Below are 14,411 nucleotides of genomic sequence, written 5' to 3'. Positions count from 1 at the left end.
ATGAGTGATCATGTCCTCTTGAAAGTCAAATATGCTTTGCGATATAATCTACAAGAGAATGGGGACATTGAAATACTCAATTTCATTGTTGATAAACTGAATTTCAAGAGAAGACACTATGGGGATACCTGGTTGATGGGGTTCTGGGAGTTCTTCTACTGCCCGGCCCGAGGCCAGGCTTGACTTGTGAGAGTCTGGTCCACCAGGCTGTTGCTTGGAGCGGCCCGCAGGGCCACATACCCACCACAGCCCGGTTGGTCCGGCACTCCTTGGAGGAAACAATCTAGTTTCCTCTTGAAGATGTCCACGGTTGTTCCGGCAATATTTTTTATGCTTTGCAATATCCAGGCCTGGATATTGGGATATCCAGGCCTGGATATTGCAATATCCAGGCCTCCAGGGGAACTTGGAAAATTCTTTAATGAGTTTAATTGGACAGACTTGTTGCTAGGCAAACAAGTAAATGAGATGAATGTCAAATTTTGCGAAATATACGATGAAGGCACACAAACATTCATACCAAAACGAAGATGCAGGAACACAAAACAGAACTGGTTCAATGGAAATTGTGAGAGGGCCAGAGAGGAAAATGCAAGAAAATGGGTTCAATATAGGAAGAGGCAGAACTTGCAAACATACAAGCATAACAAGCAAGCAAGAAACAAATACACAGCAGTGAGGAGGGAGGTAGAAAGAAACTTTGAAAAAGGGATATCAGACAAATGTAAAACAAATCCAGGCCTTTTCTATAAATTCATTAAAAGCAAGCTGCATTTACAGGAGAAAATCCACAGATTGAGAACAGAGAACAAGACTATTGAGAATGAAAATGAAATGTGTGAAATGCTAAATGAACAGTTCCAAAGTGCGTTTGTACAAAATGAGGATTTCAGCGCACACCATAGAAGACATAGAAGTTGCCAAAGATGAAGTTGAAAAATTACTCAAGGGACTTGGAAGAAATAAGGCAGTGGGACCTGATGGAGTTTCACCATGGGTGCTGTGAGAATGTGCAACTGAGCTGAGCATTCCACTCCAAATAATATTCCAGACATCCTTGTGCACAGGAATCTTAGCAAAATATATGGAAAAAGGCAAACATAGTACCAATCTATAACAATGGAAGTCGAGAGGAACCTCTAAATTATAGACTCGTATCATTTACAAGCATGGTAGTCAAAACACTAGACAAAAAAATTTAAAACTAAATGGGTTGTACACCTGGAGAGTAATGACAGACCAACAATATGGTTCTCGAACAGGAAGCTCCTGTGAACAAATCTACTTAGCGTTTATGATAGAGCCACAAAGATTCTACAGAAAAGAGAGGGTTGGGTTGACTGTCTATCTGGACCTAAAAAGGTCTTCTCTTTTAACAGTCCCGCACCAGAGGCTGTTCTGCAAACTTGAACATGCTGGAGGGGTGACAGGGAGACTTCTGACATGGATGAAAAATTTTCTAACTGACAGACAGACGAGGGCAGTAATCGAAGACAATGTATCTGACTGGAGGAGTGTTACTAGTGGAGTACCACAGGGTTCAGTTCTTGCACAAGTAATATTTATCATCTACATAAACGATCTACCAGAAAGAATGCAGAATTATATGAACATGTTTGTGGATGACGCCAAGATTCTTTTTGGTAATTATTTTGGTAATTTTGGTGCTGCGGTCTCGTTTTAACTACAGACTACCACTTTTAACAGACTACCCATGCTGTAGTCTGTTTTGATTGACCTATCTTTCTGCGTGCCTTCCCTTGGTTGGTGGCAAAGATGATAAACTTTACATAAAGTGTTCATAGGCCATCATTCCCTGCACCTCTCTGAGGGGATCAGGTCTGGCGCGTAGTCCCCAACAGGCTAATACAACTCTGTGACTGATGGAACCTAGTAGTATGGCACTAATGATCAGTGTTATAGCTTCAGGGAGCCAACAAGGCTCGCCCCCAAATATATCTTAATTTTCTTAGGAAATGAAAATTTAATTTTCAATGAATATGCAGATATTTCCACCTGGTCATGTGCAAAGCCTCACTTATCCCTTTAACAGCACAAATTTAATATATATACAATTTTGGTCTAACTGCCTGCACAGCGCACATTGTACTGCCAGACATTGTATTGCGCATTGTATTGCCAGACAAACAAGAAAAATAGCTGTCAAATATATATATATATATATATATATATATATATATATATATATATATATATATATATATATATATATATATATTAGTATATTTTGGTAGCAGTCTTTCCTGTAGACATATATTATTAAATATGACCGAAAAAGTAATATTAATAATTCTAACACGAATTTTCTCAATCTTTCGTACATTTCTTTTCACTGTTGGAGGTAAATCAAAAATCAATTCTCCAAAATTCATTTTTATTTCTAGTCTGACGCGACACGAGCGCGTTTCGTAAAACTTATTACATTTTCAAAGACTTTTAGTTTACAAATACACAACTGAATAGAACTTACGCATCTCCGATTTTATATCTACATTTGAGTGAGGTGGATGGGGTGAGGTGGCATTAATAGGGTATTAATTTCATCAACACAAGACAGAACAAGAGGTGGCATTAATAGGGTATTAATTTCATCAACACAAGACAGAACACGAAACAATGGGTATTGAATAGAAGTGTTTGTAGAAAGCCTATTGGTCCATATTTCTTGATGCTTCTATATTGGAGCGGAGTCTTGAGGTGGGTAGAATATAGTTGTGCATTAATTGGCTGTTGATTGCTGGTGTTGACTTCTTGATGTGTAGTGCCTCGCAAACGTCAAGCCGCCTGCTATCGCTGTATCTATCGATGATTTCTGTGTTGTTTACTAGGATTTCTCTGGCGATGGTTTGGTTGTGGGAAGAGATTATAAGTTCCTTAATGGAGCCCTGTTGCTTATGCATCGTTAAACGCCTAGAAAGAGATGTTGTTGTCTTGCCTATATACTGGGTTTTTTGGAGCTTACAGTCCCCAAGAGGGCATTTGAAGGCATAGACGACGTTTGTCTCTTTTAAAGCGTTCTGTTTTGTGTCTGGAGAGTTTCTCATGAGTAGGCTGGCCGTTTTTCTGGTTTTATAGTAAATCGTCAGTTGTATCCTCTGATTTTTGTCTGTAGGGATAACGTTTCTATTAACAATACCTTTCAGGACCCTTTCCTTCGTTTTATGAGCTGTGGAAAAGAAGTTTCTGTAAAATAGTCTAATAGGGGGTATAGGTGTTGTGTTATTTGTCTCTTCAGAGGTTGCACGGCGTTTCACTTTCCTTCTTATGATGTCTTCGACGAAACCATTGGAGAAGCCGTTGTTGACTAGGACCTGCCTTACCCTACAGAGTTCTTCGTCGACTTGCTTCCATTCTGAGCTGTGGCTGAGAGCACGGTCGACATATGCGTTAACAACACTCCTCTTGCACCTGTCTGGGCAGTCGCTGTTGGCATTTAGGCACATTCCTATGCTCGTTTCCTTAGTGTAGACTGCAGTGTGGAAACCTCCGCTCTTTTCCATGACTGTTACATCTAGAAAGGGCAGCTTCCCATCCTTTTCCATCTCGTAAGTGAAACGCAGCACGGAACTCTACTCAAATGCCTCCTTCAGCTCCTGCAGATGTCTGACATCAGGTACCTGTGTAAAAATGTCGTCAACATACCTGCAGTATATGGCCGGTTTCAAGTTCATGTCGACTAAGACTTTTTGCTCGATGGTACCTATGTAGAAGTTTGCAAACAGGACACCTAGGGGAGAACCCATGGCGACCCCATCTACTTGCTTATACATGTGCCCATCCGGGCTCAAGAAGGGTGCCTCTTTAGTACAAGCTTGGAGTAGTTTCCTCAGAATATTTTCTGGTATGTCAAGAGGAGTACAGGCTGGATCACGATACACTCTGTCGGCTATCATCCCGATTGTCTCGTCCACAGGTACGTTGGTAAACAGCGATTCTACGTCCAACGAGGCTCTTATCCCTGTGGCCCGTGTGCCCCGCAGTAAGTCAACAAATTCCTTTGGAGACTTCAGGCTGAAGGCGCAGGGAACATAAGGAGTCAGCAGGCCGTTGAGTCGCTGACCACCTGCCGACCTGCAGTCGGCAGGTGGAAGAGTAGTGCTCTCACATCCTACGTCAGACGGGACGTTGTTGCTCTGCCACTTTGAGTGCCTCACGCGGCCAGCTGGCACTCGCCCTTCGGGGGGGGGTCCGGCCGCTGGCCTGCGGTGGGGGTGCAGCGCCGGTCCCCAAGTGTCCCGCTGTCCGCAGCTAATACTTTGCCCAGTCTAGGTGCTAGTAAGCCCTACTTGTAGTCACACCCCCTTCTCCTTATTCATTAGGTCTTTTACGGCCTCTTGGCCGGGTACATTACGTGTTATGTGGTCTCTCACTTATTAGTTATTCTTTGTGTCCTGCCTGTTATATCCTAGTGTTATATAATTACTACACATTTGCACTCGGCCTTAATTCTAGTACCAATTAACCTTTAGGTTTCTGCAGAATTAGTTTCCATGTCACTATAGGCTAAGGTCTCATACTTACTACGGGTGTACCTTTTAAGTTAAATCTAGTCCTCGGACTTGGAATTGTTACTGTTAATTCTTACTTTATATATTTACTTTATATATTTTAATATAAACTTTATATATTTACTTACTTTATATATTTGAAACTTTATATATTAACATGTTCTGCAGAATTTAATCTTCAATAAATTTAAAGCCCCATACTGCCAGTATCTTTCTCCCCCTGATCAGAAAAGCGTTCTGTTTTGTGTCTGGAGAGTTTCTCATGAGTAGGCTGGCCGTTTTTCTGGTTTTATAGTAAATCTCCAACCAGACTCACCAAATCCTTCACTAATCCTTCCATTATTGCAATAATAATGTTATTAGAATTGGAACTCCAGCTAACACAACCTCTCACTGTGACTGCACCTGACTGACTGAATGTAGAAATAAATAAATAAATAATAAATAAATAAATATGTTTATTCAGGTAAGGTACATACATACATACAAGTGATGTTACATTAATGGATTAATATATAGATAGAGCTAGTACATACAATGCCTAAAGCCACTATTACGCAATGCGTTTCGGGCAAGAAAAACATTAATATCTAGAACTTAATACTAATTGAGCATAAAGAATAAAAAGTGTTCAGAACAAATACAAATAAAGATAACAAAAAAAGCGGGAACATGACTGAAAAAGCAGCACAAATACACTAGGTTGACAAACAGTGTTGATTAAACAAAAAAAAAATTACAGACATGGGTTGACAATAGAGGAGTGAGGTAGGTTACAGGGAATTTATTAGGTAGTGTTTAGTTTTTATCTTAAACTGGTTGAGAGAGGTACAGTCTTTAACATGGTTGGGAAGGTCATTCCACATTCTGGGTCCCTTGATTTGTAGAGCATTTCTAGTTTAATTAAGTCGTACTCTAGGAATATCAAAACTGTATTTATTTCTGGTGTGGTGCTCATGGGTTCTGTTACAACCTTCAATGAAGCTTTTGAGGTCAGGATTGGCATTACAGTTCAGCGTTTTATATATTTATTTATTTATTTATTTTATTTATTTATGCATATACAAGAATGTACATAAGGAATGTGAGGATACAAATATGGTAATTACAGTCTTGTAAAGCCACTAGCACGCGCAGCGTTTCGGGCAGGTCCTTAATCTAAGAAAATTTTAAGGAGGTAAATACTTGCAAAATTATAGACAAAAAATGATAACAGATTACATGAAATGAAAAAAAAGATGAGAGAAAATTGTAGGTACAGTATATTAAAGCACATAGGTAGCTAAGATTGATTGCAATGACAGCTTGAATGGTAGTTGACAAAAAAATTGGTAGGCATAATACAGCAGAAACAATATAAGATTGGTTGCAATGACAGCTTGAATGGTAGTTGACAAAAATTGGTAGTCACAATACAGCATATGGCTAGCACATAAAAGAAGACAGCAATGAACACAATGATAAGGTTGTTTGAAATTACATACAAATTAGGAGATTGGGTAACACTAGGTACAGAGCAAATTTAAAGCTCAGTGTAGGAAAACTAAGAAGATGAAGTTAGGTACTTTTTGGTTTTGCTTTTAAATAAGGCAAAAGTTTTACAGTTTTTCAATTCACTAGGGAGTGAGTTCCATAAACTAGGTCCCTTAATTTGCATAGAGTGTTTACACAGATTAAGTTTGACCCTGGGGATATCGAAGAGATATTTATTTCTGGTGTAGTGATAATGGGTCCTATTACATCTGTCCAGGGAGAGTTTCAGAGCATGGTTTGCATTTAAGAACAGGGTTTTGTAAATGTAGTTGACACAAGAGAATGTGTGGAGGGAGTTAATATTTAGCAAGTTTAGGGATTTAAACAAGGGAGCTGAGTGTTGTCTGAAAGCTGAGTTAGTTATCATTCTGATAGCAGATTTTTGCTGTGTGATGATGGGCTTAAGGTGGTTTGCAGTGGTAGACCCCCATGCACAGATACCATAATTAAGATAGGGGTAAATTAGTGCATAATATAGTGAGAGGAGAGCAGAGTTAGGAACATAATATCTGATTTTGGAGAGTATACCAACTGTGTTAGAGACTTTCTTAGTTATGTGTTGAATGTGGGTGCTGAAGTTGAGTCTCTTGTCTAGGAATAGGCCAAGAAACTTGCCATCATCTTTATTACTGATGTTAATGTTGTCTATCTGTAGCTGAATTGCATTTGATGATTTGCTTCCAAATAAGATGTAGTAAGTCTTTTCGATGTTTAATGTTAGTTTGTTCGTTGACATCCATAAGTGGACTTTTTTTAATTCATTATTCACAACATTATTTAGTGTATGTGGGTTGAGGTTTGAATAGATAAGAGTAGTATCGTCAGCAAACAGTATAGGTTTGAGAATAATAGAGACATTAGGCAGATCGTTTATATATATAAGAAATAGAAGAGGTCCTAAGATGCTGCCCTGTGGCACTCCAACGGTAATTGGTAGAGTGGACGAAGTTGTATCATTGATGGTTACATATTGGTGTCTGTCACTAAGATAGGATCGGATGTAGTCAAGGGCAAGGCCTCGGATTCCATAATGCTGGAGTTTAAGTAAGAGGTAGTTGTGATTAACAGTATCAAAGGCTTTTCTTAGGTCAATGAAGAGTCCAATCGGAAACTCATTTTTGTCAAGGGCTGAGTAGATAACGTCAAGGAGACTAATGATTGCATCGTTGGTGCTCTTTTGGGACCGGAAGCCAAACTGGCAGGGGCTGAGTATGTCGAATTTTACGAGGTAGGAATAGAGCTGTTTGTAAATAATTTTTTCAAATATTTTTGATAGAATGGGTAGATTTGATATTGGTCTATAATTGTTTATGTCCGCCGGATTGCCTCCTTTATGGACTGGCGTTACTCTTGCTTTGTATATGTATAATACACAAGAGAGAATGTGCAGTGACTTAATATCTAACATATTCAGAGATTTGAGTAAGGGTACCGAGTGATGTCTGGGGCCAGAGTTGGATATTGTCCTAATAGCAGCTTTGTGTTGGGTAATAAGAGGACGTAAATTATTTTGGGTAGTAGAACCCCAAGCACAAATACCATAGTTGAGGTATGGATAGATGAGGGAGTAATAGAGAGTAACCAGGGCAGGGCGGGGTACATAATATCTGATCTTAGAAAGAATGCCAACAGTTTTTTAAACTTTTTTTGATATATTTAGAATGTGACCCTGGAAATTCAGCTTGTGGTCGATGAGAACGCCAAGGAATTTGCCATCTAATTTGTTACAAATTTGGGTATTGTTTATTTTGAGATTTATCTGATTAGAGGATTTATTGCCAAACAGAATATAAAACGTTTTGTCGATGTTAAGGGTGAGTTTGTTGGCGGTTAGCCAAAGATGTACTTTCTCTTGCTCAGTATTTACTGTGGCATTTAGAGCAAGGGGGTCAGGACTGGAGTAAATGAAGGTTGTGTCGTCAGCAAATAGAATTGGTTTGAGGTGTTGGGAGGCATTTGGAAGGTCATTAATGTAGATGAGAAAGAGGAGAGGGCCAAGTATGCTGTAGATGTAATGTAGAAATGTAGAAACCCAGTTACAAACAATAGTAAGAAGTAGGAAAAATAAAGTGTGGCACCAGAAAGAACACTGGAACGCCTAGGTGAGCGTCGCCACCATTATCACAACACGGGACGGTGAGTGTCGAGACATGAGCATAAAACCTTCCCACAAACTGCACCTATCATAAAGAACAAGCCCACCATTGACCTTCAAGTGCTCACATCAAGTCTAACTCTACAACAGCCTAAGAAACAACACTCAAGCCTTGCCTAAGCCTCAACACTGACGTCCTACCGTGAGGCGTCACCCAGCATCACCATTCATGCAGTCACCCGAAGAGAAAACCTTCCCACAAACTGCACCTATCATAAAAAAGATGAAGCCTCACCAGTGTCCAGAGTGTGGGAAGGTATTCACTTATCTTTCACATATGAAGACTCACATGTTAGTGCTTTCGGGTGAAAAACCTCATAATTGTCCAGAGTGTGGGAAGAGGTTTAGTCGGGTTGGAGATATGAAGACTCACATGTTAGTGCATTCGGGTGAAAAACCTTATAGTTGTCCAGAGTGTGGGAAGAGGTTCAGTCAGCTTGGACATATAAAGACTCACATGATGATGCACGTTGATGAAAGACCTTTTGAGTGTGATGAGTGTGGCAAAAGGTTTAGAGATCATCGCTCTATAATGCGTCACATGTTAGTACATACAGAAGAAAGGCCTTTTGAGTGTGATAAATGTGGCAGATTATTTAAATCACGTAAAGGTATAAAAGCACACATGTTAGTGCATTTGAATGATAAACCTTCATGAGTGTCGAGAGTTTTAAAAGAGATTCGGTCATCTTTGTAGTATGAAAACTCAAAAGACGGTGCATTTGGGTGATAGGATAAACATTTTGAGTGTGAGAGATAAATCAGAAAATGTTTTAAGTATAATGTATATTAAAGCACATATTAAAAAATAAAATGTTTATTCAGGTAAGGTACATACATACAAGAGATTTTACATAATTTAATGGATTTATAGATGGAGCTAATACATACAATGCCTAAAGCCACTATTACGCAAAGCGTTTTGGGCAGGAAAAACATTAATGACTAAAACCTAATACTAATTGAGTATAAAGAATAAAATGTGTTGAGAACAAATAAAAATAGAGATAAAAAAGGGGGGAACATGGCTGAAAAAGCAGCACAAATACAATTAGGTCGACAAATAGTGTTGTTTAAGAAAACAGGCATGGGTTGACAATAGGGGGGTAAGGTAGATTACAGGGAATTTATTAGGTAGTGCTTCGTTCTTATCTTAAACTGGTTGAGAGAGGTACAGTCTTTAACATGGTTGGGAAGGTCATTCCACATTCTGGGTCCCTTGATTTGTAGAGCATTTCTAGTTTAATTAAGTCGTACTCTTGGAATATCAAAACTGAATATATTTCTGGTGTGGTGCTCATGGAATCTGTTACAACCTTCAATGAAGATTTTGAGGTCAGGATTGGCATTACAGTTCAGCGCTTTATATATGTATAATACACATGAGAGAATGTGCAGTGACTTAATATCTAGTTCATCATAATATATCTATCAAAATATAGTTCATCAGTTCATCATAACATATCCATAAGTGAAATGGGTGTTTTGACTCACATACATGCAACACTACATGTATGTGAATCAAAACACCCATTTCACTTATGGTAAAAGGAGAAATGCTTGGAGTGACTCTGTGTACATGCGGCTCAGGCTTGGGTACAAATATTACTGGGAATATGGGATAGGTGTTCATGATAATGACACGAGGTGTAAACTATGTGGTATGTTAAGGTCTCACACCCTTGCCCATTATGTTCTTAAAAAAAAAAATAAAATGTTTATTTAGGTAAGGTACATACATACAATAAATTTTTACAAAGATTGGTTGACTTATAAGTAGAGCTAGTACATACAATGCCTAAAGCCACTATTACGCAAAGCGTTTCGGGCATGATAAACTTTAACGATTCTTCGCGGCAGGGGATCGTATTCCAGGGACCGTAGGATTAAGGACTTGCCCGAAACGCTACGCGTACTAGTGGCTGTACAAGAATGTAACAACTCTTGTATATATCAAAAAAAAAAAAAAAATGACAAGCTTAATACTAATTGAGCATAATGAGTAGAATGAAAACAAGAAATGAAAACATAGCTGAAAAAGCAGCACAAATACAATTATGTCGACAAACAGCGCTCTTTAAGAAAAAACAGACATTGGTTGACAATAGAAGGGTAAGGTAGGTTACAGGGAATTTATTAGGTATAGCTTCGTTTTTATCTTAAACTGGTTGAGAGAGGTACAGTCTTTAACATGGTTGGGAAGGTCATTCCACATTCTGGGCCCCTTGATTTGTAGAGCATTTCTAGTTTGATTAAGTCGTACTCTAGGAATATCAAAACTGTATTTATTTCTGGTGTGGTACTCATGGGTTCTGTTACAACCTTCTATGAAGCTTTTGAGATCAGGATTGGCATTATAGTTTAGTGTTTTGTTTTTTTTTCGCAATTGTTTCTTTCTCCCCCGCCAGAAAAATCCCCGCTTGCGTCAAGCAGTGACCATTTTCTGACCAGGGGGAGAAAGATACTGGCAGCATGGGGCGTTAAAGTTTATTGAAGATTAAATTCTGCAGAACATGTAAATATATAAAGTAAGAATTAACAGTAACAATTCCAAGTCCGAGGACTAGATTTAACTTAAAAGGTACACCCGTAGTAATTATGAGACCTTAGCCTATAGTGACATGGAAACTAATTCTGCAGAAACGTAAAGCTTAACTGGTACTAGAATTAAGGCCGAATGCAAATGTGAGTAATTATATAACACTAGGATATAACAGGCAGGACACAAAGAGTAACTAATAAGTGAGAGACCACATAACACATAATGTACCCGACCAAGAGGCCGGAAAGACCTAATGAATAAGGAGAAGAGGGTGACTACAAGTAGGGCTTACTAGCACCTAGACTGGGCAAAGTATTAGCTGCGGACAGCGGGACACTTGGGGACCGGCGCTGCACCCCCACCGCAGGCCAGCGGCCGGACCCCCCCCCCCCCAAAGGGCGAGTGCCAACTGGCCGCATGAGGCACTCAAAGTGGCAGAGCAACAACGTCCCGCCTGACGTAGGATGTGAAAGCACTACTCCTCCACCTGCCGACAGCCATTATTTCTGAAGTGGCGAGCCCATCCCGAGACAGCTGGGTGGCCCTGCCGATACGGAAGGAATGCGGCGCGTAGTCATCTGGAGGCAAGCCTAGCGCCGTGAGGGCAGAGCGTAGGATCATGGAGAAATCTCGCCTGGTGACAGGAGCGCCTGCGGCGTGTTTGAATATGGGCCCCGGGCCCAGGCCCCTGTGATTAAAGTATTTAGACAGGGCACGGACCGGGCAGTACTTGCTGGAAGGGTTCGCTCTCAGGGAGAGGGTGGGCGTGCGCCCTGCACTGTGCTTGTAGGTGTTGAAGACGATATCTATTCCTGCCGTCGTAAGTGATACCTGCTCAAGGTTGAGCGTGTGTCGTCCATGGTCCACGTAGACCGCCTCCCCCGGGCGTAGGCAGGCGTGGAAAGCCAGGGAGAAGAGCGCCCTGTAGCAGGACTTCTCATAGGCAGAGTTACATACGCCTCCCAGTGCCCGCAGCAGGCGATGCAGGAGGCTCCTCGTCACAGGGAGACGCCGTGCAGGGGCCCGCTGTGCGGAGTTACGTGCCCCTTTGAGGAGTTGGGTGACGAGGAACTGCCGAGTTGGGTCCCTCCTACCGTGTAGCTTGCAGACGAAGGCGATGGCCGCTAGATAGGCGTGCAGAGAGCGGTAAGCCAGGCCCCACGAGAGCAGGGATTGCAGGAAGTTCCCCAGAGTCGAAGGTGCAGCATCGAAGGGGCATTCTCCTCGCCGCCCTGCCGAGACGTAGGCGGCGTACTCCACCCACTTAGCCCTGTAAGTACGCCTCGTAGCTGGCTGCAGGGAGTTGAATAGGGTCCTCACAGTTGCAGGGTGAAGTTGCAGGGCAGGAGGTGCGCAGGAACTGTTGTCGGCGTCTCGGCGAGGCCTGCTTCTCGCAGGAACAAGGGCGGCAGCGTCTGTAAGCGGGAAAGAGCATCACAAACCCCGTTTAATTTTCCTGGGAGGTGGGAGGGTAGGAGTGTAATGTTATGGATGAGTAAGAGCACTGCCAAGGGCCTGACAATTTGCATTAGTAGGGGGCACCTAGCAGAGAGTGTGTTGAGCACGCTTACCACTGCACTGTTGTCCGATTTACACACCAGCCTCTTATTGGCCAATACCGGGGCGAAAAGTGCTATGCCCATGAAGAAAGGGTAGAGCTCGAGCAAAGCAATGTTGAGCCGACCCCAGACCTGAGGCCACGTTCCCCTGAACCAGGCTGCCCCTAGCGTTAGTCCATACCCCTTGGAAGAAGCATCTGCACACATTGAAAGTGATGGGGCGTTTCCCCACCCGCCATCTGGGGGAAAAACTGTTACTCCATTGAAATCAGTGAGGAAGGAGCGCCAGGCGACGAGATCGTGCTTAGCCTCCACGTCCAAATGGCATAGGCGCGAGGGACGCTGTGGGCCTCGCGTAAGCGGGTGCAGACGACGCAAGAAGGCCCGTCCTCCCGGGATTACCGCGGTGGCGAATTGCAACTTCCCGATGATCGCCTGCAGGTCTCGGAGAGGGATGCGCTCCTGACTCAGCGCGACTTCGACCGCTGCCGTGTACTTCGTTCTCTTGTCCTCTGGTAGTCTTGTTTCCATCCTGTGAGCATCAATCTCCAGCCCCAGGAACGTGAGGCAGGAGCACGGGCCCTGCGTTTTGTGAGGTGCCAAGGGGACCCCCAGACGCTCGCAGAGGGCGGTGAACACCCTCAGGCTTCGCTGGCACTCGTCGAACGTGAAACTGACGAAGAGGAAGTCGTCCAATACCTTCACGACGTCACGGACCCCGAACTTCTCGGCGAGGATCCATTGCAGGGCACTGGAGAAGGACTCGAAGATCCGGCAGGAGGGGGCGGGTCCCATGCTGAGCATCTTCTCGTAGTAGTACTTGCCCCCATAAGAAAACCCCAGGAGATGGTAGTCGCTCGGGTGTACTGGGACGATCCTGAAAGCTTCTGCGATGTCGCACTTTGCCAGGTGAGCCCCCGGGGACCGGCTGACAACCATTGTCACTGCATCATGGATAGACTGGTAGGTGACGGACGTCGATTCCCGTGGGATGTTGGCGTTCACACTGTCAGGGGAGTAAGGGGAGCTAAGGTTGTGCAGGAGGCGGTACTTGCCCGGCGTAGACTTCTCCCTCAGTGCTATGGGCGAACACTTGAAATTCTTGAAAGGGGGGGCTTCGTAGGGGCCCGCGATGCGTCCTAGACTCAACTCCTTGTCGAGCATGGGCCCGACGATGTGCGGGAGGTCCGTCGTAGCCTGGGGGTTGCGTGAAGTAAGGGGGGTTCGCACTCCTTCAAAGCCAAGAAGGAACCCCCCTCTGAAACCCCCCACGACGTAGTCTCGCAGGGGGTAACCCGCCAGCAAAGCATCAAGGGCGTCGGCGTCCACCGGCGTTGTTACTGCCGGCGCTCTTCTTAGCCTTGTCCCGTGGTTGTCTTCGTGGGCGCTGGTCATGGGTGGGTCTGTCGCGTATGTGGGCTGGGGGGCACGTGGTGTAGGCCGGGTGCCTCCTTCGGCAGCGCGGGCAGTAGTGCTGGAAGGCACAGGAAGTAAAAGTGCAGCCGGGTCCTCTCGAGTGGTAGGCAAAACAGTAGCCCGGGGGGAGCCCTGCGGCCCGGGCGTTAGAGAGGGAAAGGGCTGCCGGCCGACCTGCCTCCTGTCTGCCTGTCTGGACAGCAACGTGTGCGACCCGCTGTATCGAGCGGAATTCCAGGTCCAGCCTGTAATCAAGCCAAGAACAGTCCGACCTCTCCTTGTCCCATCTGAAGGCCTTGTCGTACCACATCCAGTCGTTTTTGAGGGTCACCTTCATGGTCTTGACGTAGCGGGTGTAGGTGAGCAGGGCCTGAGCCTCGGCCGGGTGCTTCTCTATGTAGAGCGTGGCATAGATGTCAAAGCCGTGCTCCCACTGGTCTGGCGTCAGGGGCATCTGCTTCTTACCAGACGCCTGGGGGTCAGTGGGGGGCGTGGGGCGTGGCTCGTAGGGTCCTGCTTCTCGCTCATGATTGAGCAACTCCCTGAGGTCAACATACTTTTTAGCCCAGATCTTTTCCCGGAGGGCCTGTGGTACATGTACGCCCAGGAGTGGGATGGTGGAAGCCTGGGGAGCCCGAAGGTGTCCCAGCCAAGGGCTAGGAGGTGGGGAAGAAGCG

At 43.8% G+C, this 14,411-nt stretch overlaps 3 protein-coding genes across 3 annotated transcripts; 1 reads left to right on the top strand and 2 right to left on the bottom strand.

The window, feature by feature from the left end:
* Positions 1–8,440: 8,440 nt before the first annotated feature.
* On the top strand, positions 8,441–8,875 carry LOC138356016 (gastrula zinc finger protein XlCGF8.2DB-like). The gene has a single exon (XM_069311570.1). The coding sequence runs from the start codon at positions 8,441–8,443 to the stop codon at positions 8,873–8,875; it is 435 nt and encodes a 144-aa protein (XP_069167671.1).
* Positions 8,876–10,690: 1,815 nt separating this feature from the next.
* On the bottom strand, positions 10,691–13,129 carry LOC123745425 (uncharacterized). Its single transcript, XM_045725980.2, has 2 exons — positions 12,331–13,129; positions 10,691–12,174 (listed from the first exon to the last, which is right to left on the bottom strand). Exons 1-2 carry the CDS (start codon positions 13,120–13,122, stop codon positions 12,076–12,078), a joined length of 891 nt encoding a protein of 296 aa, XP_045581936.2. The 5' UTR covers positions 13,123–13,129; the 3' UTR covers positions 10,691–12,075.
* LOC138356008 (integrase/recombinase xerD homolog) lies at positions 11,186–11,978 on the bottom strand. The gene is made up of 2 exons (XM_069311560.1): positions 11,854–11,978; positions 11,186–11,681 (listed from the first exon to the last, which is right to left on the bottom strand). The coding sequence occupies exons 1-2, from the start codon at positions 11,976–11,978 to the stop codon at positions 11,186–11,188; spliced, it is 621 nt and encodes a 206-aa protein (XP_069167661.1).
* Positions 13,130–14,411: the final 1,282 nt, after the last annotated feature.

Source organism: Procambarus clarkii, chromosome 6 (assembly GCF_040958095.1).
Source record: "Procambarus clarkii isolate CNS0578487 chromosome 6, FALCON_Pclarkii_2.0, whole genome shotgun sequence".
NCBI classification, from domain to species: Eukaryota; Metazoa; Arthropoda; class Malacostraca; order Decapoda; family Cambaridae; genus Procambarus; species Procambarus clarkii.
Note: the sequence above shows the minus strand (reverse complement) of the source record. Positions and strands in the feature narration are given on the sequence as shown.